Source organism: Salminus brasiliensis, chromosome 5, assembly GCF_030463535.1.
Source record: "Salminus brasiliensis chromosome 5, fSalBra1.hap2, whole genome shotgun sequence".
In the NCBI taxonomy this organism is placed as follows: domain Eukaryota; kingdom Metazoa; phylum Chordata; class Actinopteri; order Characiformes; family Bryconidae; genus Salminus; species Salminus brasiliensis.
The window spans coordinates 20,615,839-20,640,615 of NC_132882.1; the positions used below are offsets into that span (position 1 = coordinate 20,615,839).

General features: G+C 41.3%; 2 protein-coding genes across 11 annotated transcripts in view; one reads left to right on the forward strand and one right to left on the reverse strand.

Annotated features, from left to right (window-relative positions):
- The window catches only part of stmn1b (stathmin 1b), a 213,238-nt gene that overhangs the window by 136,430 nt on the left and 52,031 nt on the right, over positions 1–24,777 (reverse strand). The gene's annotated exons all lie outside the window — the stretch shown is intronic.
- Positions 1–24,777, forward strand: part of phactr4b (phosphatase and actin regulator 4b) — a 40,533-nt gene that overhangs the window by 3,290 nt on the left and 12,466 nt on the right. For 3 of the 9 annotated variants that reach the window (XM_072679800.1, XM_072679799.1, XM_072679802.1), the window contains 6 exons: positions 4,280–4,386; positions 4,717–4,761; positions 21,038–21,208; positions 21,848–21,928; positions 22,137–22,223; positions 22,462–22,908. In XM_072679800.1, coding sequence (XP_072535901.1) covers positions 4,749–4,761; positions 21,038–21,208; positions 21,848–21,928; positions 22,137–22,223; positions 22,462–22,908 — 799 coding nt within the window. In that variant the 5' untranslated portion in view covers positions 4,280–4,386; positions 4,717–4,748. Of the gene's footprint in view, positions 1–4,279; positions 4,387–4,716; positions 4,762–8,773; positions 9,024–15,626; positions 16,546–21,037; positions 21,209–21,847; positions 21,929–22,136; positions 22,224–22,461; positions 22,909–24,777 lie in introns of those variants that run through there. The other 6 variants (XM_072679797.1, XM_072679805.1, XM_072679803.1 and 3 more) reach the window with 4 other exon arrangements.

Sequence of the window (24,777 nt, forward strand, 5' to 3'; positions counted from 1 at the left end):
AAGTTTTCCACTGTTGTTTGATGCTGTTTGATGCTCTATGGCTTTTCTTCCCCCCTCTTTTTTACATAGCTGGACTGGTTTGCTCCACTAATACATTGTGTATTAGACTAGTTCTTATGACTGGAGCTTTTTTTGCCTCATTACTTTGTTGCTGTTCATATTGGCTTACTTTTGTTCTCCATTAAATACTGTGGATTAGGGGAGAACGTTTTGTGTAAATCATCAAGGTCATGCAATGACACATTCTCACTGCTACACACAACAAGTAAAACAGTGTTTCAGTGCTTCATATTAAAGTATTCACGGTTCTGTCTGCAAGCACTATGAAATCATACTGCTCTGTTTGCTTGCTGCCACACAAGTTCCCTGTTTAATTTACAGTACATCTGATCGTTGTTCCCTGGGGGTATTCTTTTCAACAGTCACATCTTAACTGGTGCATGGTGGCTGGTGAGGAGTTAACGCTCAAACAGGAACTAGGCCAGTTACATCCCATTTTCACACTTCCTATCCTGAGGGAGGCTGTGGTGGTGCGGTTGGTGTGTGTGTGAGGGTGAATATGACCATGTATGAGGTAACTGGCAGTTGAGTGTGGTAAAGTGGCATGTGTGGTAGGTTTTTTTTTTTTTTTTTTTTTTTTTTTTTTTTTTTTTTTTTTTTAAATAAACCTAAGGGAATGATCAGATCTTCTCATGCCTAGCTCAGCTTGGCATCAACAGTGAATCATGATACAGTCAAGGCACCACAAATATGTGTCTCGCATGTAGACAAATCACACAAACCCACACACTTTGTCGTAGTAAGGGAAGTAGCCTGCATACCCTTCCATATCCCAGAGTGTGACTCATCACAGCTGATAGGCTTTGGGTGCTGGGGTGTGAGAACAGCAAGCAGGTTTGCAGTAACCGAGACCCTGACATCTGTTCTCTTATAGGATCACCAATCCATTCACTCAGCATTTTATTTCAGCTGCCCCCGTCATGTCACTTAGCCTCGCTCAGTCTAAGGTCTAACCCCTGCATCAGCCCATCACTGAAGCATAAACTGACATCTGCACCTACACACACAGCTGTTTATTTTGCCAATTATTTCTCTTGAATTGATCTTTTTCTAAAGCACATTAACATGGGGGGGGGGGGTCTTGAAGTCAACAAGGTACAGTACATATAGCACAACATCTCTTAACAAGTTTCACTTTCACCAGATACTTTTGATGGCCATCAACAAGCTTCTGGGGGGCACCTTCGCTAAGCTAGCGCTAGCCTTTGCTTAACTATACCGGCTCCATCTCCACCAAGTATCAGGCAGCTCAGTGCAGCTGCTGTTGACCAACTGCTGAGCTACTGACCGAGGTGCTGACGAGGAACACGGTGTCTGAGAGAATGGGGTTATGAGCTTATTTGGCCTTGTGCTGAGTAGACATAGAAAAGTATGTTATTTCAAAATAATAAAATAAATGATCAACACTTTAAATTTGAATGTGTATTGTATTACCGTTATACTGCATAAGCCTAGTTTTAACTGAGGTTCTTGGAATCTGCAGTTGTTGGTCATTTTCTGACCTGTGTAAATCTATGATGAACCACCCCATTGTACTGTGTGTTGGTCAATCCAATGCTTTTTGTTGGAAGTAAAGAGTATTTTGTGGTGTGTTTAGGACCATTATCCTTCTGTAGGAGTCATGACTGTCAGACCTGCTGCCACCCATCAGTCCGACCACCAGGCTCCCCCACCACACGTGCAAGACCTTATGCCACTGCACCCGGTCTAATGGCCTAGTTAAAATCTACATGAACTCTTAACTATCTGCTGCTACTAATATTACCACCATTGACTATCATTACCCTCATTACTCTTACCATTCCATCACAGCACATCTGCTGGCAGAGAGGCTATTTTATGGTTAAAATGACAGAGTGCATAGCAATCATATTTGTATGTGCTTTTACTTTAGCTATTTTGAAATTAAATTATAATAATAATTTAGCTTAATAAACAATCAGCTGACTTGGATGTAGATCATTTTTTTATTTCCTTCAGTGGAATGCTCAGTTTTCATCAAACATTCATGGCTTTCCCTGCTCCCTGTCGTTATTGTCTTGCCATCTGAAGTGGTTAACTTGCATTTATACTTTTGGGCAGAACTTGCGATTCCTGAGGAAGTGCTGTACAGTCTTGGGATTATTTTGGTGTCTAAAACCTCAAAAATGTGAGTCTGCTGAGGCTAACTGTCACAGCTCAAAATCATGCTAACCTCAGCCTTTTTAACCCCAACATTAAGTCTCTCTGCCCAGGAAGATGTACGCCATCATGGTTAACATAAGCTAAAGTTAATGGAGACCCAGCTTAGCCATCCCTGTTGTTTGGTAAGAAGTAATAACCCCCATTTAGGATGTTACAACACCACAACAGCCCCGTTCCTGGCTTTTCTGACCCTACAGTTTCAGCTCTGCAATACAGCCATGAATATTACTCTCTGTTTCTCTCCCTTTCTGTCAAACAAAAAGAGGCCTAGTTGAAACTGTTCTAAACTGTTCTACCTATGCCTCTTCATGTAACAATGCAATATACCCCCACCCCCCCCAACTGGGAGACACACATACTGGGTACAGAACCTATATTCTTATCCTGACCTTCGTTGTTGCTGAAAGAGGCCATAGTTCCAGCAGATCTGCTCGACTTAGCAACACTAAAATAAGCTGCAAAATCTATTCTCTCTACCAAATGCTAGGCTTTCTGACAGAGGCCGCCCTGTTGGAACTGCATTAGTGAGCTGAAATACTGTTTTACAATGCTAAAATGTGTTAAAAATTAGAAACCCAGTCTAGCGAATTGATAGCACCTTACATGAGTCATGCGCTGAGAGTGAGCTATATAAGGCTGGTCTTCTGCCAGCGTCCTGTTCTCTTTCTGATCTGCTGCTGTGATTGGACTTGAGAGAGAGAAACTGGGCTGAAAAAGCACTGCTGCCTGTCTCGCTCCAATCGATCGCTCTGACTCAGGAGGTATTCATTAGCATTTCTCACTCTTCGTATTGCTCTGTCCCCCTTTCTGCCGGTCTCTGTGTACTCTCGCTCTCCTTCTCTCTTTCCCGCCCCCTCTCCTACCACCGCTTCAGTTTGCCACTCATGTATCCATTCTCCTGTCACTGTCCAGCTTGACATGCTGTATCAGCTCCAAGCCTCTTCTATGATTATTTGGAGAAATGGTGATTCTTGACAATGACAATTCTTGTCTTTTTATTTTGTATTGAAGTAGATTTTACTGTTTAACCTCTAACTTTATAAACATTAACTTCTATATAAGTTCATTATGTGGGACATGTATGTAAGGCATTACTGAAACTGCCACACTGTCTTTTGTTTTTGTAAAGACCTGGAGTACGCAGATTAACCATTACAATTAAAATGTGATGAGATTTTTACCGCATGTATTTACACTCCGTAGTCAAGTGTGTCTCTGTTTAGTCAGACTGGAATCTGATCACTATATGGGACAGAATCTGCCATTTTTTATGGAAATGTGGCGTTTATTACTGGTGTTTTGTTTTGTACTGGGTCGGGTTTTGGGTCTTGGAGAGATGGCAGCGTTTACACCACTATTGCGTGGTTCAAATGCGTCTCGGACTATCTCCTAAAGTTGTGTAATGTGATTTTAATGTCATTTGGCCTTATTCAGATATGAATTTGGCCGGACACTCGAGACGGGGTCTGAGTGACTTGGTCAAGGGTCATATTGTAATTGCCAGACGACTGGGTCAGAGCATCTCCAAAACGGCAGGCAGGTCCTGTGGGGTGTTCCCGGTGTGCAGTGGTTAATTGCTTCCAAAAGTGGTCAAAGGAAGGACATCTATTGAACCAGCAACAGGGTCATGAAAACCTATGGCTCATTGATGTACACAGAAAGTGAAGGTTAGCATGTCTGTTCGATTGTATGAAAAGGTTCATGCTGGCTATGTCCTGTAGGGCCCATACTTTGATGGAAAGGGTCGTTTTGGTGGCATGAGGAGGTTTTACGCAATATGAGGCAGTGGTTTTATTGTTGTGGCTGGTCATTGTGTAAATGAACCTGGTTTATTTAGACCTTGTATGGAGCCTGGGCCTGAATCCTTACACTTCTTTATGGGGCCACTTGAACATGTCTTGCTTTATTGATGACTGCCATTAGCCTGTGATCATCTGTGTGCTAGTTTAAGTACTTCTCTGGCCCTGTTTATTCATCTCTATCTCTCTCTATCTCTCTCTTTCTCTCTCTATCTCTCTCTCTACCTTTTATATAGGTCATTTGTGGACACGAGCTCATGAGACTTATCTGCTGGTCTGAGACCTGTGAACTGGACACACTGAGGACGCACACCCGCTTACAAGGCCAATGACCTTCTACGCTGTACGTTTCCACTGTTGGCCACTTTCAATGTTCAATGGCTGTGAGTGACCTGAGGGTTCAAGCTCTGTGGGGCCACGATTTTCAGTAGAACTACTATAATTCTGTGGTTTTGTCATTGTCATTAAGCATGCTGGGGGGGGGGTATTTTGGAGAGTACCTTCATCTCAACTGGTATCAAAGCCCACAAAAGTAAGTTTGCCCTGGTTTGACTGAGCTTGAATCTGCAAGCCACAACAGCCATATTATCATACAATCAGTTCTATACCTACTTCTGTAATTTGTCAAGCTGATTAAGGTCTATTAACTTCTGTTTTTCATTTTCACCCACAGGATCTACTCAGTGGTTCGTGTCAGATTCTGTGATGGAAAATCGTGGTAAGTGACTGTTTCTCAAAGCGGGCGCTCTGGTTTGTATTCCTGCGACTGGCTAAAGAGAGCTTGTTGAATGTTTATCATTCTGAGGAGACCTTGGGTGTATATCAAGCATATTGATATGTTTGTGTGGAACATTTCTCTGTGGAAATGGACCTCTTATTAAAACCAGATTCGTGACGTGGTGTGGGTCATGCGCTACTGCATCTTCATTTGTTTTGTCGGCATGCAATGTCTGTTAACAAGCGTGATCACTTCGCATGCTTTGTTTGGAACTGACAAAGCTTATTTGTCTTTGTTACTGCAGTGGATGGCTCCATTGATTCAATTTCGTATCAAATTTGAGAGTCATAGAAACAATAATGTGAAGGTTGTAGGTTACAGACTCTGCTTTTTATGCTCATGCCTCGAAAAGCAATTCCATTGAGTTGTTAGACGTCCCTGAGATACATCACGGCATCAGACCTTTGTGTGTCCCTTTCCTCATGCGGCATTTTTTCAGGTCACAGCAAAGGCAGGTTCTGGGCTCGGGCAGAACCAACCAGCAGGCTCTGTGTGTTTGGACCAGCGCCCCTGTGTAGACGCTGTAACTGGGACACAGAGAAGTAGGGCTGCGGCTCACTCATGAGTTGCTTAATTTCCACAAGAACGCGTTTGGGTTTTTTGTACTGGAACAGTGGGAGCATTACCAGTGTAGGTTCTGTGCTCGTTTGAGGTTAAAGTTCTGGATTCATTCCCTTCAGTTTATAGTTATTTGTTTTACTCTCTCTCGCCCTTTCTCTCTCGTGCGCTCTCTTTCTCTCTCGTGCTCTCTCGCTTCAGCGCAGCATTATTGTTGCATGGTTTGGGGATTTTATAGCTGCACCAGAAAAGAAAGGATTGTTTGTGCTCGACTCTTTGTTGTTGCATCTAAACTCTGGCATTGCCTGTTTTTCTTTTACACCAGGCATGTTAATCCCATGAACTATGTAGTTACTGTGATTTAAGACTTAACTTTTATTCACATCAGTAGAGTTGAATATGAGTGCAGAGTGAGTCCAGTTGCTTGGTGGTTTGATTTGTGTGGGTAAGCAATACAAAGTAAAGCACAGTGCTTTTGCATTGCACATGAATCACGTAGAAGGGTCACCATCCGTGCTCCTGGATTTAAAACCTTCCTACAAACTTCAGCTCCAATGCTAATCGATCCCATCTGATCCATCTGATTACTGTCTCCAAAGTTCTTCATTAGCTGTATGCTAGATTTAGGTTGGAGACGAAACCTTCAGGAAGGTACGCCACTGATGTAGAGCATGGTATGTAGGAATGTGAAGTCATTTGCAGTATCCAAGCATAGTAACTGGTCTGAAACGCGAAACATGAAGCAGGCCTTCTTTCTTCTCTTGTTTGGCAGGCTTACTGGTTTCATCCTCTCTCCTCTTGTGCACCCCTCCCAGTTCTCTTGGCTCTGTTCTCTCTCTCATGTGCGCCATTGCTGCAGTGGTCTGTCTGTAGGCCTGCTCTGTTTCTGATGGTATCTATGTGTAGCTTTTATGATTTAAAGCCAACTGAGCTTACAATCAGTAACTTTATGGAATTAATTGAATTGATGGAATGTTCAGGGAATTGTACTCTGTGTGTGTGTGTGTGTGTGTGTGTGTGTGTGTGTGTGTGTGTGTGTGTGTGTGTGTGTGTGTGTGTGTGTGTGTGTGCTCCTCCTTTTTCTTGTCTTTCTCTCGTAGAGCTAAGGCCTGTGAAATACTGTGGGAGCACCCCCACTGCTTGTAATTAATCAGTCAATTAAGTGCTTAGAACAAATCATTGAATTGGTGAAGTGGAGGCTTTTAGAGGGAGTGGGACGTATTACTCATGTAAGGCAGCCCCCCTTAATAATAATAATGTTAGTCTGTCATGTGCTCATGTTATAAAGCTACGCATCCTGACACCCATTTTCCTCTAATGGACTGGATAACCTTGTAAGCATGGAATTCTAATGAACGACCACTAGGGGGGTTTACATGCTACTCCTTCTAAGGGGCAGAAACTGGCCATATCTTTCCAGAGATTTTTTGGAGTGTGCTGTAAATGGACCAGATAAACCAGACATGAACCCTTTTTTGGTTAGTGTTTTCTCTATAGAAAAAAAAATATTTCGAGGTGGTGATGCATGTTTTATTAACAAGAGGTTTTGTCAGAACTCTCGAATGACGGGCCTGTTTAAGGCCATGTCCTGTTGGTGAGAGCTCAGTTAGTCCTGTAAGCATTTATTTATTTATTTATTGCATAATGTGTAAAGTTTTTTTTAATGACCTGCATTGTTAAAAAAAAAAGTGGGACTCCTAAGTAGATGATACTGGCATTTAATGAATCCAACTCCGTGCTAGAATCCGACTCCCATTTGCATGCACTCGCGTCCTGCAGCAGTGTAAGCGGGACTGATTACACACGTGAGTCCTGTTTATGTTTATAAATGACTACTACGCTTTGCTATTCCTCACTGCAAACCGAATCACTCAAAGCATTAGCTGTATTTCGCTTAAACTCGAGATGTTTAGCTTGATTGTTGATGTAGCACACAGGTTTTCAGATGTTCAGTCCTGAGGATAAATAGAGATAGTGTTTGAGCACTCAACTGTCATTTTGCAGGATGATCTTGATTATTTGGCGTTCTGAGTTTTTCTTTTTTCATATAAAAAAAGTTTTTCATTCATTTTTTTTCAATAATGAATCTGTCAACAAATCATTGTTTCTCTGAACAAGGGATTTAACTGGGTTATAAACATGTCCAGTGTGTTCCCTTAACTTGGAATCATGAGGTTTTTCTGTAGTTCCCTTTCTGGCCTGCCCCCGTGTAACCTTTTCTGCCTTCCAATCCATAATGACTCTCACCCATTACCCTGGGGGACGCTCACCTAAAGCACTAAAGTTAGTTCTTTTATTTTTAGATATTATAAAGTGAATAGATTTGCTAATTTTTTTCCATTAAATAGTTGTAAATAAGTTGTGATTTCAACATCAGCTATATCTAGTAGTATATTTCATTCACTGTAGAAATTCAGCATGTAATACTTAACAGTATATGTTAAATGTATATAGGCAAACTGCTGCCGCTTACTCAAGCACAGTATAGGTTATAAATGTATGTAGACAAAGTACTGGCCCTTATTGATGCCTTATGAATGTATGTTTTTGTAATATTGCCAAGCTCTCTTTAGGTTTAAAGTCAATGTCAGTGGGGAAATGATTGTTTTCCTTCCTGGACATTTCAAAGACTACAAAAAAGCTCAAGAAATTCCAAACTGGGAACAAGAAAACAATCTAAGCAAACATGGTTGTAGCTTGTACTAAAGAACGGTTCTTTGACTCATAAATGTGGTGGAACATATGTTGGTGCTGTATAGAACCAGGTTTGTTTTTCATAAATATGAAAATAAGCATTTAAGCATCCTAATGGTTCTTAGTCATAGTAACCCAATATGAATGTGGGTCTCTGAGCTGTGTGTGAGATTTAATATTATTTACTGTTATTGCTATTTAATATTTACTCCCTAGGTTGGTAATGGTGATCTAATCAAAAAGACATTGAGTCATGATAATTTGATGGATAACAGAAAAATAAGAATAAGAATAGATGACTCAGTGGGAATCCACTCCAGTCTTTGTGTTGCTCAACATATTGTTCTAATTAAGTGCCTCTCAGTCTTTCACTAGAGTAGCCCCTTAATCTCTTCCCTCGCCTTTCCCCTTTCTCTCTCTCTCTTCCTCCCTCTCTCTCGCTCTCTATCTCTCTTACAAACACACAAACATGCATTGAACTTTGACCCTGACTCTCTGGAATGATAGGCATCCATCTGTAGTTGTACTGATCTGCAGGCTTATTTATAAAGTCAGGGAGTAAGAGAGAGAGCGAGCGAGGGAGGGTGGGAGGGTCAGTGTAAAGGAAAGGGGTGGGGAAAAGTGGAAGGAGGAGTGGAGGACACCAGGAGAGAAGAGGGAGGTTATGTTGGTGAGTAAGGCACTGAGAGGAACAGGGGGGAGTCGTAAAGATCAGTGGATAGGACGGAGAGAGGGAGTGGGCGTCAGAAGGACAGAGAAACGGTCAGGAAAGAGGCCTTTTCACTGGAGATCCAGGACAAGCCAGAGTTGAGCAAGTGGACCCTGTTGTTGTCCAGTAAGAAAGTGTGCCCTTTCCAGGGCAGTACAGAACACCTAGGCCCTTAGGGCCACGAGCATGGGACAGAGCCTGTCGCTGGAGACTGCATCTCAGGATTCCAGTACACACACTGGTAAGTCACATGTGCTTTGTCACTGGTGTAACTGGTACAGAATCTACTCTCAACGAGAAGTAATACATGTTCTTCTAATGTATGTTAATGATAATGCAACAATACTTTTGTCGACGTTGTAAGAAAACTTTGTTTCCTGGACAGGTTAACTTCAGTGTTTACATGTTGTGTGAACAGAAACGTGTGTGTGTGTGTGTGTGTGTGTGTGTGTAAGAACAGCAGCATTCTGTAGGAAGTAAAAGTGATGTTTATTGGTGTTATGAAATGTTTGCACAATGTACGAGAGTGCTGGAGTTTTCGGATGGATCAATAGCCAGTGGGGACATTACACAGTTTTGATAGCTCCGTAGCAGTCAATGACCGTCAAACCTGGACAGCACAACGTCTCAAAAGTGAAACAACCACTTTTGGTGCCTCTGCTGGCTGATTGCAGGATATGTCACTCCTCCCATCCCCCATATGTTATAGTGACAAAACAGCCTATTTTCTTTCCATTTTTTTTCTCTAAACTGACTTTACATCTCCAGTGTCTAGGTTCAACAATTTTCCCTGTGCTAATATTAGCACATTTATTTCCCACCCAGAAGCCAGTTATAATGCTAAATCATAAGAAGGCAGGGTTACACTCAGGAATGAAGCGATTGACAGCCTTGGCTGAAAGAGATCGTCTGTAGGACCTGTATTGCCCTCTATCTCGTATCCAGTAGAAACTTTAGCTTTGTTTTCGGTCTTTTTGGCTGTGTTGTTAACTCAATGAAGGCGGTCTGAGACAGGGGGTGGGCCTGCTGAATGAGTAGGCATGGCTCTGCCTCTGGTATATTCTCTGCTGACTCTGGTTGCAAATTTGACAGCATGTCTTCATTTCTATAGAATAGAAGGTAGTGGAACAGCAACATCCATGTTTTTTACAGTCATTGGTAGCAAAAAGCACCATGGATGGTATCTGAGATTTATCACCACATAGCTGGAACTGCTTAAGACATTTGCAGGAATACAGGGTTTTCAGTGTGTAAAGTAGGATCAATTGAGGGCTTGCACGAAATCTGTACACCCTTGAAAATAAAGGTCCATAAAATGGTTCTTTTGAGCGATGCCTTAGAAGAACTGTTTTTTGTTCTGTGTGAAGAATCCTTCCAATTTCTTATGAACCTTCATATAAAAATAATATAAAGGTTCTTCACCTGTGTAAAGGTTCTTTACGCTCACATTTCTATTACAAAAATGTATATTTTTGGTAATTTCTAGTACAAATGGTCTTTATGCAACTAAAAGTGGTTCTTCTAAGGCATCGCTCAAAGAACCATTTTAAGTACCTTTACTTTTAGGTGTGTTACTGCGAGACTCGTGTCTCGCCCTCTATCTTTATGGAAAACGTTTGGTGCCTGTCTTTTAATCTGCTCTGAAGACATTAGGCCTTTACTTTGACACACTACATGTGAAAATGCAGCTTGTTGTAACACACACAACTGCTGCAGAAGATACTCTCCTTTAGCCCATCTGCACTGTACTGTTAGACTGACTTCAGGTTTTCATTCTTAAGAGTGCTGAGAAATTCAAATTCTAAAGGTTTGCTCTTCATGAGTGTTTGTAGATTCAGCAGATGCTGCTGCTTTTCTGGCTTCAGCACTGAAAACACTTATTTTCACTTACTTTGTCTTGGGAGTATTTATGTCCAAGAATTGTTTGGTGCTCGAGTTCCTGCCATTGTGATTCTCCAGTCGTTTCAAAACAAAACTGGGTTTTCATCTTGCTTTAACTTATGATTCTTACACTTTCTTACACATACAAAACATATTGCTGTTGCTTTCTCGTGTAGTTTGTTGACTGAAGTGATTTACAGAAGACTTTTTGCAAACTATGCAAAGTTGAGTTTGTGTTGCTATCACAGTTATTTTTGTAGCCTTGTGAAAAATTCCTCAAATCACATCTAATAACCAGAGCAACAAACATGTTTTGGAGGCAAATTCATGTAATTCCGATTTGGTTGCATGTTGCCTGCTGCAGTTGTTTTATAGTTTCCAGTAAGGCAGTGAGTGATGTATATTCATGACCTAAACCCTGGTGTTCTTCCACAATGAAGATCTGAACCATTCAGGGACTTGTCTCACAAAGTAGGGTTTATTGCATAGTCAGTAAACCTTAAACTTTAATCTAACCCTGGTTAGGTTTCTGATGATATATCACTTTTTTTACTGGGATACATTAGCATGCTCCGTTTCAGGGCAGATTAAGTTTAGAAGATGTTTGCCCCTGATTATGAATTGTTTACAATGGGAGCAAGGAATCATGCCGTATTAATGTGAAAAATATGAAGCGCTAATACTAGCAGAAGATAAACTGGTTGCTGCAGTCAAAATGTCTTTTTTGCATTGTAATAGTGTGTGTGAAAAAGTGACTAGTTCACTGACAGAGTGCTTCAGTTTAGAGATGTGACAGTTTTATCATAACGTGGATATAGTCAGTGCTTAATTACATTCTTCGTAATGAGTAATGATGCAGTTGCTCAGAGTTCTTTAGTCATGTGATCACTGTACTCTGTATGGGAGAGTAACTGAATAGTTAAGTTATTAACAGTTATTAAGATTCTGCTGCTACTGATGCATTTTGTCAGCATATCAAAATACGCTGAAAATGTATTTAAATATTGTCATTTATGCTGTAAATGAGGGCCCGCCATGTTTGGAAAACGGCATTGTGTCTAGTTTTCTCCATAGTACCATAAAAAGCTTGTTCATACCAACATACCAAGGTTTTGTGACTTGAAGCTGAAGCGCAGTTGGGTCATGCAACAAGACAGTAACCCAAAGCATACAAGCAGATCTACCTCACATTAGTTTGGAAGGTTCTAGTTAAAGTCCTGACTTAACCCTATTCAAATGGCAGGGCTTAAATTTATGCTGTGTTTGTTTTAACTGAAGCTGAAGAAGAATTGGCCAAAATTCCTCTACAGTATTTAACAACTACGGAAACTGTTCAGTTTATGTTAAGTGGGGCTAAGTGAGGGGTAATCAGCTATTCAAAGGAAAATGCAATCACCTTTTCTCATCGGGGGATTAGATGTTGACTTTAGTTATTTATTTATTTATTAAAATAAAACACAAAAATAGTCTATCTTTTTCTGTTTTTCATTCCCCCAGGGTCCCTTTTATGCATTATTAGGATTTGGGATGAGCCACTGGACTCCTGTGTTTCATGAGCTTGGCTGTAGTACAAATCACACTTCATGTCTGTCGTTAACATCATGATTTCACATGCGCACACTGAGATTTAATCATCGCTTGAGTACTCCAACTGGGGGTTCACTGAGAAAGTTTGCCGCTGTTGTTTGTTATTCAGGAACGTATTTGGTATGGAAAAGATTAAAGTTTCCATGTTCACTTCAAACATGAAATGGTAGTGTTGAAATCTCGCCATTGCATCACATCCTTGCCTCCCTGACGGGCTGGGCTTCTTCTCCTTCACCAACTAAAACATGATTTATTTATGGAGAAAAGCCTCAGACCTGAATCACCGTGATCACTGAGCTGTTTTCCCTCAGTCTAGAGGGAGAAAGCGAGATACGTCATCAGCAATGGAGACAGAAAACACTGCTGAGGGTCTCTTTCTGCAGACAGGCCCCTAATGCTCCTCAGCCAACTGACCAGCCAAACAGCACGACTAGGATTCGTCTGACAATACAGGACTCTCTTGTTTCTTCAGCAGCCTCTCGTCAGGCTTGCCCTTGCTGAAGCTGGATCTGCTATCAGCTACTGCTCCGTAATGTAAAAGGTTACGTTTCTGGATGCTTAAAGAACCGCTCACCAGCCGCTACTGAACGGCACATTACAGTGGAGCTTAGCTATAAAGGTGACGTCTTAAATAGCCTTGGGAGTGTGTGGGGGGGACTTTGCTTAGTTGTAGAATAGTCTAATGGTTTAAGTAGGCGCAGCACTAGACATGTGATCCTGTTGTTTTGTGTGGATGCAACTTAACAGAATGCCAGGCGGTGTTGCTGTTGGGGGGAGGGGGTGTTGAGTGCAATCACAAGAGGGAAGAGGAGAGGGAGTGTGGTGTTCCTCATGAGTTGTCCCAGCGGAGCTACTCTTACGTAACCACACAAGCTGCTTCAGGCTTCATGCCTGTCTCAAAACCAGTGATATAGCTATTTACACAATCTCTCTCCCCTTAGATCAACAGCATACACACCTGATTCCTTCTGCCTGTATGCGCGCGCCCCCCCCCCCCCCACACACACACACACACACATTGTATATCTTTTGATTGTTGTATGCACACACTAGGTATGTACAAAATTCTGTATTGTGGTTGTACTGCAGTGTACCATTACTGGTAAACCGGTGACTCATCTAAAATCTCTACAATTAAACCAATTCTAATTGTATATTCGTCTGATATACGTCTCGCGCACCACATCAGTGTTTGAGCCTTTTCTGTCTGTTTTACAGCTGATTTTGGGATTGTCCTGTTGAGCGTCATCCACAATACCCAGTGTAAAGAAGAGGAGGAGCCTTTCACTAAGCAGCCTGGTGGCTTTCCTGGGTACATAGATAATTGTGACCGTCTCTGTCCCTCTCTGTGGAAGACAAAGGGATTCTGTTGTGCGTGTATGATAGCTGACTGGGGCTTTTCAGGATGAGCAAGGAGTTCATGCTGGGAACAATGTCCTAGCCTGATTGAATGTTATTAGGAGTGGTTCTGTTTTCAAGCTGCTGTTCAGAAGAGCCTTACAGTCAGATGTGTCCTCTTATTCCCCCTTTTTCAGGATTAGTATTGAGTAATGTTGAGTGCCACAGCCTCAAAGCCTACTGCGATGTGCACGGCTATTGAAATACTTGGCTTCTCGTTTCAGGTCTCAGCATTTGAATACTAAAATTGCTGTGGGGTGTTCAGTAATCTAAATCATTAAAAATACAGGCTGGAAGCATTGTTATTGTCCAACCTTGCATGTTCTCGAGGACAAATTAAGGACATGATTTGAGAAGGCAGTAATTAGCCTAACTACTCGACTACAGTGGCACATTTTCTACTAAGGAGAAAACCCTATGATCAAAAGATTTCTTAAAACCAAAAAAGCTATAATAATCTAAAATGTTAGAAGTATGCCTTTCTCAGCTGCTAAATTGTCCTTTTGTGATACTGTTTTTATTTGTTTGTTTGTTAGTTATTATTATTATTATTATTATTATTATTATTATTATTGGTTTGTTTGTGCCTACTACCACCAGTGTAATGTGTATTACAATTAAAGTCTAGGATATACTTTTTATCCCTTTTGTCCATCACATCTATATAAGCAGCATTGATGACATACTCGTCTGCATACCTATCGTTATTTTGGAGGATTAAAAGCTGTATTCGCTAGGAGGCAGGTCAGGGCTGAAACATCCTCCACCACTGCAAGAATGCCTTCATTGATCACCTCAGCAATAAGCATTAAACACTACTGTGGAGGCTGTTTTATTGTTTAACCAAAGAAAACGTCTGAAAGATGGAAGTGGTTATTTGTCAGTTTGTTCAGTCTGCTGTAGACATTGTCACATGGTGTTACACTGCCTCTACTGGTTATGTTGGTTGCATCTCGCAAACACGTCACATTAATTCCTAAGATGCACAACCTATGCTCCGAACGAATGCAGGATGCCTTGCACAGCCATTTTAGACACATTACACAACTCTGGATAATGCGTTGATCAATGAAGTTATGGTCTAAGCAATTTTCATTATTATCTGTAGTTTCTATTGTATCTTTCTCCATGGAGTTATAAATAATCAAAAATCTGTTCATTAGCTCTCAAATACATTTATGTGGGACAGAATTACAGAATTAGTAGTTTTGGAAGTGTTTCCGTTAGAGGTGGCATATTGACGATGTCTGTGGTGGGCTGAGATTAGTACCAAAAGGCTGTATAGGACATTAGAATGAAAAAGTAATAATCTCGACTGGTTTCTGTTACAGGTTTAGCTTGAAATAGCACGCACTCCCACCGTGGTGTAGTAGCGTTTCAGTATTATGGGCTGCTTTTAGACGATCATCTAAAGGGCTAATCAAGTTGAGGACTACATTTGTCTCATTTTAAAGTTTTTAAACAAAAAAAAAATCTGTATTGGCCAGTACACAGTATTTGAATTTTTTTTTAATCTATATCAGAAACTAAAAAGTGATCTGTCATTGCAAATCAGTAAATTATTTGCTCTTACTTGGTGCATTGGGACAGTGTCTTGTTTTACCCTGATAAAGGATGAGTGGCTCATTATCTCATGTGTGTTATTTTTACACATCTGTTCTAATATGTTTTCCACTTCACACTAGTGTGGTTAGTGGGTGGGGGTCCTTTCTATCCACCCTCCTCCCCCTTCGCTCAGGATCAGGGTGGAGTACCGTTTCCTCCCTCTGTTTCCCAGGCCTCACCATCCAAACCCCCCCCCCCCTTCCCACTACAGTGCCTGATCCACTCAGTCTCTCTCTCTCTCTCTCTCTCTCTCTCTCTCTCTCTCTCTCTCTCTCTCTCTCTCTCTCTCTCTCTCTCTCTCTCTCTCTCTCTCTCTCTCTCTCTCTCTGCCGGTCGCACAGCCCTAGCACAGGATGTGAAGTCTGCTCACACCTCGCTTAGACGGACATTATCAACACGCTGTGCTGTCTGCAGCTGCCTCTTCCAGATCTGCTCTGTCATTCTCTCCAACCAGAGCTGAGACGATTGAGGTCCAGTATCTGTGAACAATCAATATGACCAACTCCGACTCGGCCGGCTGGCTGGGAGAGCTCCACGGAAGGACTGCAGCGTTTGGTTTTTCTCTGTGTCTCTCGAGACCAAAGGACTGGGACTGGTGTATTGTCGCGATCTGTGCCTGCTGATCTGTGTCTGTGGCGAGTTTCTCGGCGCTATCCCTGCCTCAGATTTGGATGGTTGCCTGTATGGGGCTGGAGTGTACTGTTCTGCAGGATGAGTTCAGTGAGAGACTGTTCGTGTGATGGGCTGTCTGGGGCTTTAGTGACGAGACTTTCAGCTTTTAGTTCCTCCTAAATGTGTCTCTGAAGTAGGGCTGTCACATGCTGTGGTTAAACACAATTATTGATATTACTGTAATACCTTTTTTACCTACATTTGAGGAGGTGTATAAATTGTTGATCATTTATAAATGCTTATATATACTTCGTTATAAAAGTTCTATTACTTACTTCATCAAGGGTTCCGAATAGCGGAGTAATCAACAGTGACAGTCCTATTCTTGAGCCTGAGAACCTTTCTGTTTGCCCCAAAGACAAAGGACCTGGGGCCCCAGATTGCTAAAAAAAAAAAAAAGATGACGGAGAAGTCTGATTGGTCTTTTGGCGTTAGAAGATTATAGTTGGTCTTGCCACAAGGATCTCTCTGGCTTTTTAGGATCTTTCTGACACTCCTGCAGTTTCCTCCAGGCTCTCCCGGACAGGGGGCATACAGCAGGAGGGCAGGTTGTGGACACCATCACTCCCCCCCCATGGCCTGCTGCCTCCACACCCGTCGCCATGGCAGTTGGAGCCCAGGTAGCGCTGCTCTCCCACTTACGGTACTGTGTCAGGGTGGGGGCTGCCTTGCTGATTCAGACTGCTGGTGAACCAGGCAAAGTGCGTCTGAGCTCGTACTCGGCCTGTCTGTGATGTTTTGTTTTTGATCGTCAGAGAGAGGAAGTGCAATGAGAGGGTAATTCAGATTTCCAGCTGCAGATCTCATTACAGGAAATAAAGAGGGCAGCGGGTCTTATATCAGTCACTAGGCGTGCATGTATGGCTCTGAGGGCTTTGCTATAAAGATCAGAAACGGGAGAGTAGCAGACAGCTGTACTCATGTTTTCTTTCTTGCTCTTTATGTTGAGCTTGTTGTCTTTCGTCTTTATGGTGGCCAAAAGACACATTAACATGGTATTTTATATCTAAGGATTATATAAATGTTCTTCACACTTGCACATCTTTCAAACATGGTTCTTTATGGACAAAGTTTTATTTATTTATGATTTGTATATAAATTACTAGCATTATATTCTTGATAAATAAGAAATGGCTGATTGGCATGGTGATCAAGAAATTGTGTATATAAAATATATAATACACACACACACACACACACTTTCTTGATCACCATGCCATGGTCAATCAGCCATTTCTGATTTATCAAGAATATAATTTAAGTAATATATATATATATATGCATGGTCCTGCTTAAAATAAACAATAGCTTAATCAGCTACCTGTATAATTAATATTGACACCCCTCATTAAAGGCTGAGCGAGTGCAATGTAAGGATTTCTAGGGGTTTTTTTATGTTTTTTTTTCCCCTCCCTGTTTTTTTAAATACAGCTTGATTTCTCATTGATGGTGTGTAACATCGCAGTACGTGGCTTTATATAAACCTAAGAACAAATTGTACAGTCATATTACTTGAGTCTCTAATCCCACCTTACTTGTTTCTGTCGGGGCCAGATCAGGTGTTGCCCTGCTTAGAGAGGGTGTGTTGTCTGGGTCAGGAGAGCAATGAACAGCTGGCTGCTGGTCTGGAATGTGCTTGGCATGTTGTGGGAATCTCTTTGCAGAGCAGCAACGGTATTGCCAGGACATCCTGTGTTTGCTGAGCTGGATGTTAAGCTACTGGCAAAGCTAATGCTAAATTATAAATATTTTGTTACATTGGGAAGAGCCAAATCAGACAGAAAAAATACAATGCTGACAAAGACCAGATGGAAAAGAAAGGGGAAAAAAATCAGAGTGACTGAATGCATTTAAAATGTAGTTTAGTTGGGTTTTTTGTTGGGGGTTTTTTCTGTCATATGAGTGAGTAAATCGGTCACTGCTCTGTAATTTCTCTGTGACTGTTGTTAACCTGTCTAGGTAACCTACGACACATCCAGAAATGATTTTTCAAATTTATATTATTATTTCAGTTGTTGCTTTTTAAACCTTTTATTAAATATCACATAGAATGTAGTATAAGAGATTGTCAGATTTGTTTGTTTTATTAATTCTTTTTTAATTAATGTGTTCAGACATTAGAAAATGCTGAAGTAACAAAAGCAAAAGTGAAACAGCACTTTGCAGTTCTATGTAAGGGAACCAAATCTAAAAACCAGTGTTTCCACTGAATGTATATATTTTTTCCTTCAGACAAATTAGTGGACCTTTTAAAGCCACCGGTATTATTGTACAAAGAAAGCATTGTGAAATGTTTGTGGGACCGGAGAAGTATCACACAGAACAATCAAATTTAAAACACTGATGTTAATTAACTGATACAAATGTTAAATTTCTCAAATTTCCAATAATTGAGATTTTTTATTTATTTATTTATTTTTGTGAAAACATCAGGCTGGAGAATTCACCATGGAAGTCCTATTAAAATAGACCGACATCTTGAGCATCTTTTTTTTTTTTTTTTTTTGTGCAGGCTGTGACCAAACCAAGACAGAATAGTAGCATTTTTTTCACATTAAATATTGTAATGCTCCAAATTATAAAAGTTTTTTAACACTCTCTCTCATCTCTAAATTCTATACATTTAATGTCTGTGAAATCCATTTTAACTCTTAGTTCCACTTTTCTGTTCTCTGTATCACGATGATCCTAGGGCCCTTCATTTCTAGAACCTGTTAAGGCACAGTGTTGAACATGGTGTTCTTGATTAGGTATCCATTTAATATGTAATTGTGCAATTCTGCTTAAAAAGTTCAGTAATGTCTACTCCAGTCTGGCAGAATGTAGAACCATCAGGTACTGAACATATACCCCACAGTGACTGATGGGTACAGTAGAACATTAGCTAGTGAGAGGTTGTGAAGCGGTGGTTCGCTGTCCTGTGTGTTCGAGGAATGCGAGTTGCTCGTGAAGTGTGGCAGCTGCTGGCTGGGGGACGACTGAGGCTCTGTGCAGGGGTCTGTTTGCCTTCAACAGCTTCTGCCAGGAAACACACTGCTGAGGAGTTTAAAACAACAGCCTTTCTGATGAGCCTCAGCAACTTGGTGTGTTTGAAACACAGTGAAGCAACATGCGGAGGGGCGTGGCCTGAACCTTTTCAGTGTGGTTGCCAGGTTAGACCCAGTGATTTTATTCAGGTGGCAAACTACAGCAAGCTAAAGGAGCAGTTAACGGCATTGTATGTGGATTACGTCTGCGTTATTACATATTTATTAAATAAAGTGTTGCATTGAGTTTTCTCTACATCGCAGCCAAGCGTCATCTCATCTCCAAAACGACAACCTAAACTCTTAATGGAAGTCAGTTTGAAGCATTTCTATTGGTCCCATGATATTTCACACAGTGTAAAGAACAACTACCAAGATTCAAACTGTTAGTTATTGTATGACAGTAATATTTTGAATATTACAAAATACAATTAGCACAATAAGTACAATTAATGCTAAAAATAAGTAACTGAACGATACAACTGTTGATGTGATGTTTTTTTTTCCACATGGAAATAAGTCAATCAAATAATTACATATATTACAAATACAAATTTTGGCTTTAAACATTAGCACAAGCTTTTAGCCCTGGATTTGCCTCAGATGACAAAGACAACGAGTGACTATAGCTTACTCATTTCTGATAGCTATATCATCTTGTGGTTGCACAGCCCACTTTGTATAAAAAAGCTCACAGGACAGCACTGCTGGAGTATGCTGAAGAGAGTATACTGGAAAAATCAGTAATGTTAAAATTCAAAAGACTATAAAGATGATGACACTAGCTTGGTAAACCTGTTAACCACAATCGGAAATACAGTCTTCACTCTGGAACAACTGAAAGTGACTTGGTTCCTGTTTTCCATTATGTTCTGTGAAAATGATTGTTCAGTTTGTTCCTTGTACCAGTTCTAATCGGTATTGAACGTGGTTAAAATCTTCAGTTACGGTCACATGACTGAGCACAATGGGTCAATAAGTACTGTGGCTTACTTGTGTAAAGGTTTTATTAGGTGCCATTAAGTGTTCAAAGATGCAGTGTTGGCTGCTTCATTAAGCAAAATGAGCACGACTAAGCCTACACACGTCTGCTTGTTCAACAAAATAGCATTTGTCAGCAAAATACACTGATAAGTAGATGTTCAGTAGTGTCTAAAAGGAGGAGTGATTCCTTTGGTGACTGCTTCTCACTTTGTTTGTTTAACTGGGGAGGCCGGAAAGGTGGCTATGCTTCCGACAAGTGACACTGGCCATGCCTTGACTGAGCCCTTGGCTGCATGTCATGTGTTTGTGCTGTATGTTGGTGTTGTGTGTGTTTTTGTTGTGTAGGTTCTTTAGATGGTTCTTTGTGCGATGCCATAGAAAATGTGTGAAGAACCTTTAAAAAATGTAATTTTAAAATGAATAATTTATGTATGGCATCATTTTAAAGACCCATTTTAGAACCTTTATTTTTGACAGTGTGTGTGACTTAATGTTTGCTGTGACTGAAATGGCTCCCTATTTACGTTTTAGGGCACTATTGAGTGCATCGTCCATTTTTCTGTCCGAATTGGACAGTGAAACTTGATTTTGAGGGCACTACAATCTCATAACAGGCTGTGGAATGAAATGGAGTCAATGACATTTCCATGTATAAGCAAGTGATAATTGCTGGCTGCTGAAAACCGTGAATTTCAGATATTTCCCCTTGTTTGTTAATGGGAGGCTTATGACAGTGTAACATCAAAGATTATTCCCTGAACAACACAATGCTTTCACTGGCTTTTATTCAGAATGCTGTTCGTGTGTGTATGGAGCTTTAAACACAGCTTAGCCACTCACATGTTTGTTGCCACACAATGGTGATGAGAGAGTGTCCAAATTCATTGTGTCTCTAACTTGACTGCTTGGTCAACAAAATGGTCCCTCCCATTTCTGTCACAGCCATTGCTTAACATAATTCCCTTAAGTTCTAACAGCTCTTTTGAATAAGGCTATTTCAGGATCATTGATCTGCAACTCAATGCCATTTAACCATTTTTGCTTGTCTGATCATTCAGCTCTTAACTTTGTTCATCTTTCTTGTCCCCCGCTTTCCTTCCAGATGATGAAGGCGACCACCAGCTCAATACCACAGGGAGTGAGGGCGGCAATGCGGGGGAAGGCACCCCTCCGCCCAAGCGCAAGGGCAAGTTCTCTACCCTGGGCAAGATTTTCAAACCCTGGAAATGGAGGAAGAAGAAAAGCAGTGAGAAGTTTAAGGAAACTTCAGAAGGTGTTTTATTTTTCTTGCTTTTACGAGCCCCTGTGGCCGCTCTGGTTAGGTCAATGTGTTCTTCTGTTTGCTTTAGAAACTTAGAAATCTTAGATGGCTTCTCCATCATTATTGTTACAGGTGTAAGAACAGTATCTCACTCTTATCAGCTCATGTGTCGTTTATGCTTATTATTTAAAGTAGAGTGAACCTAGACTTATCATTAAGTTACAGTTGTGTGGAAAAGTGTGTGTACCCTTTGGAATTATCCACATGTACATTTCAATGCCTTATCTTCTTACATGTCCACATTATTAATTATTTTTTTAATTATTTTTTTTAGTCTTTGGTAATTTGACATGAATACTGCTCGGATTCTATGTTTATCTAAAGAATGCTGACACAGTTGAGTTCCCCTGAATGTCTAAGCATGTTCACATTCACCTTTGCCTCCGAATCAATGTATACACTGCTAACAGATGGGATGCAGCAGGTAGAGGTAGTGGCATTTTGCATTACACGTGCCAACCTTCATCTTCCCAGCAATTGTGCCACTGGGATCTTTTCCCCCTTGTTCAATCAGAAATTTCCAAACAATTTAACTTCAACAGTTACCAGTGTACTCATTCAACATTTATGTGCTGATTTTTTTTTTAACAGTTCTGGAAAGAAAGATGTCGATGAGAAGGCCAAGGCAGGAGCTGATCGAGCAAGGAGTGCTGAAAGAGCTTCCTGAGAATGGTAGGTGCATCCACTCACTTCTGCTGTCCGGTGACCTCCTTCAGTAAGGTCATAACAATCTCAGTTCTGCCTATACTGTCACTAACCCAGAGGGCAAGGGAAATTCAGCCAATTGTGAGATAGATGAGGGAAGGAAATTCAAGTTGATGCTTTTTTGACTGTCTAACTTCATATGTTTGGACGAAAATGACATGCCGTTTTTCTTAAGCTGAGAAAAGTGGAGCAAATTGTGCCCTGCAGCAAAAAGCTTTGAAAGTCATGCGCTGGATGCTGTGGAGGCCCATTTATCTGAGAGGTATTCTGAAACATGCAAACTCGCTCTTGTAAATTGCCTCTGGCTGTTTTATACCTTTAAAAATCTTCTCCACCTTTCTCTAACCTGATTTTGCTAGCTATCTTTTTTTTTTAAAGGCATCATTTTTGCAGTCCACTTAGAGCTGTTTACATTGATGTTACTTCAAGAGCCAGGTGATTCATTCATGAAGTGATCCTCTTTTATTTAACTGAAGTATTTGTTTGTCTTCTTGCGACAGAAGTAGACGATGCTCACGGCCCTAAGCAGCCCTATGTGAAGAATGGCCACACGTTTCCTGTAGGGGGCAGCAGCGGTGGCGGGAGTCGAGGGCTTGAGCCCATCCGGTCGTCGGCTGAGTCGGACCTCAGAGTGAACCAGACCTGGTTGCCGCCTCCTGAGGACCGAAGGCTTCGTGCTCCCTCTGATGGTGAGCGTCGTGGAGCAATGGGCATCCGGGGCACCGGTCAGGATGAAGGGAGGAGAGGAGGCCGTGCCACTGTGGACGAGTGGAAACCCAATCTCGGCTGGCAGGTAGACGAGGGGAGGCGTGGAGGCAGAGGAGAGGAGAAAAGGCCTGGTCTAACCAAAGCCCCCTCTGAGGACTGCCGTAGGACACGCCCTGAGCCAGAGTGGAAGCCCACCCTCCCCCGCCACTCCTCCACTGAGGAGGGTAGAGGAAGGCGAGGTGAGTCGGGTCGGGTTGTCTTCTCATCTCTCTGCCTCAGAGCTGCTGAGCTTTAGTTCTGTTAGGCTGCAACACTGCATAGTTTAACTTTCTGCCTTCATTGAACACAACTGATTGTAATTCTCCGATAATGGCCGGCTGACTTGGATGTGGTTAAGAGTACCGCACGTCAACAAGCGCTGTACGTCACATAACTGTTGATCTCAGTTATTTCCATGATGCAGAGAATGCCTGATGAAACTGTAGAATTGGGGCATTAAAGAGATTTAGGGTATTTGGAGATTTTGAGATTGGAGATTTTTTATTTCATACCCTCCCAAAATAAAAGTGATATAAATAAATAAATGGCAAATATTTAATAGAGTTTTCATGTTACACTTTACTCCTAGACTTACTATTGCCTATTAATTAAGCATTATTATATTAATGTATTGTTGTATGTACTCTACAACCCTCCAGGTCTTGTATCTATTCGACTTCCACTCCTATTCCACCTGCTATTACACTTTTTTCCTTCAGCGCTTCATCCTCATCTCCTGGCCTTGCTGGAGAGGAGAGCGACTGTGCTCCCTTGGGTCCTGCTCCAGCTAAGATTCTTATTTAGGAACAGGGGAGGGACAGCTCAGCTTATTCTCTCTTTCCTTCCTAATTAACACGCTAGTGTCGTTTCGACTTAAACCTCTTTAGAACGCACATGTTCCTTTTAGCCACAAACCTCCTTTGGGCATACATTCCCTGCTCCACCAGCACTAATAGTCTATAATAATGGGAATTTCAATAGTTCTGTCAGTACTCCAGTATTGACCTTAGTTGTTGATGAGGAATTACAAGGGGTGGATAAAAAGCAGTTGAAGTTTTGCTTCACTTCAGCCTCTCTCTAAACTCCTTCTTTCTGGCTGGCTCTCCTCTTTACTTGTTTGACCCATCCCCGTTGCCGCCTGTGCCTTGGCGTGATAAAGGGGCTGTAAATAACCCTGAGCCTAAAACATCAGCTTTGAAGAATGGAGAGGGACTAACAGGGGAGGGGGTAAGGGAGAGAGACAGAGGGAGGTAATTATGGCAGCCTGTTTATCTCCCATGGCGGCTGATGAGCTGATTAAGAAAAGCACACAGACGGGCGGCATGGGAATGATAACAACTCTGTAACACAGCTCAAACATCCTCGCAGGATAGATGAGAAGAACTTAGATTTCTGTGTTTGAGGCTGACGACCTTGATTTAATCATTTAGCCAGTTCTTTATTGGCTAGCACGCCACATATGCTCAACATGAATAATTTGCGGGGCAATCATTTATGACCGCGGGACTACAAATGACAGTTCAGCAATGCTTATTTTGGAATATTAGAATGAGCGATTGGTGAGTAGAATAATGAGCCTGTGCTCATTTAGAAATCTTACATATATTACTTAGATAGTATGTAATTATAAACTAATTAAGTTATGCTATAAATGCCAAACAATTTTGAAATTTTATTGAATTAAAGCTTAATTATTTTGAAAATAATCAGTTCTGAAAACAATCAATGCTAATAATGTTCAGTACACTACATCACTGGAATCACTAATAGGATCACATTACTTTCCTCTCCCATGCCAGTGACCTCGAACTGTCCTTCTGTTTTCCACCATCTACCTTCAGCATATCACAGAAAATATCTTGCTGTCCTACTGGTCTCTCTTCGTGGAAGGTGACCCATCAGCTGAAATTAAATCTAGACAAGACAGAACTCGTCTACCTGCCTGTAAAGCACTTCCCCACATCACAAATGCATTACTGGAGCGATCCTAGACAATCAACTTTTCGTTTCTCTGATCATGTAACATCTACCACCAGATCCTGCAGATTCCTACTTCACAACATTAGGGA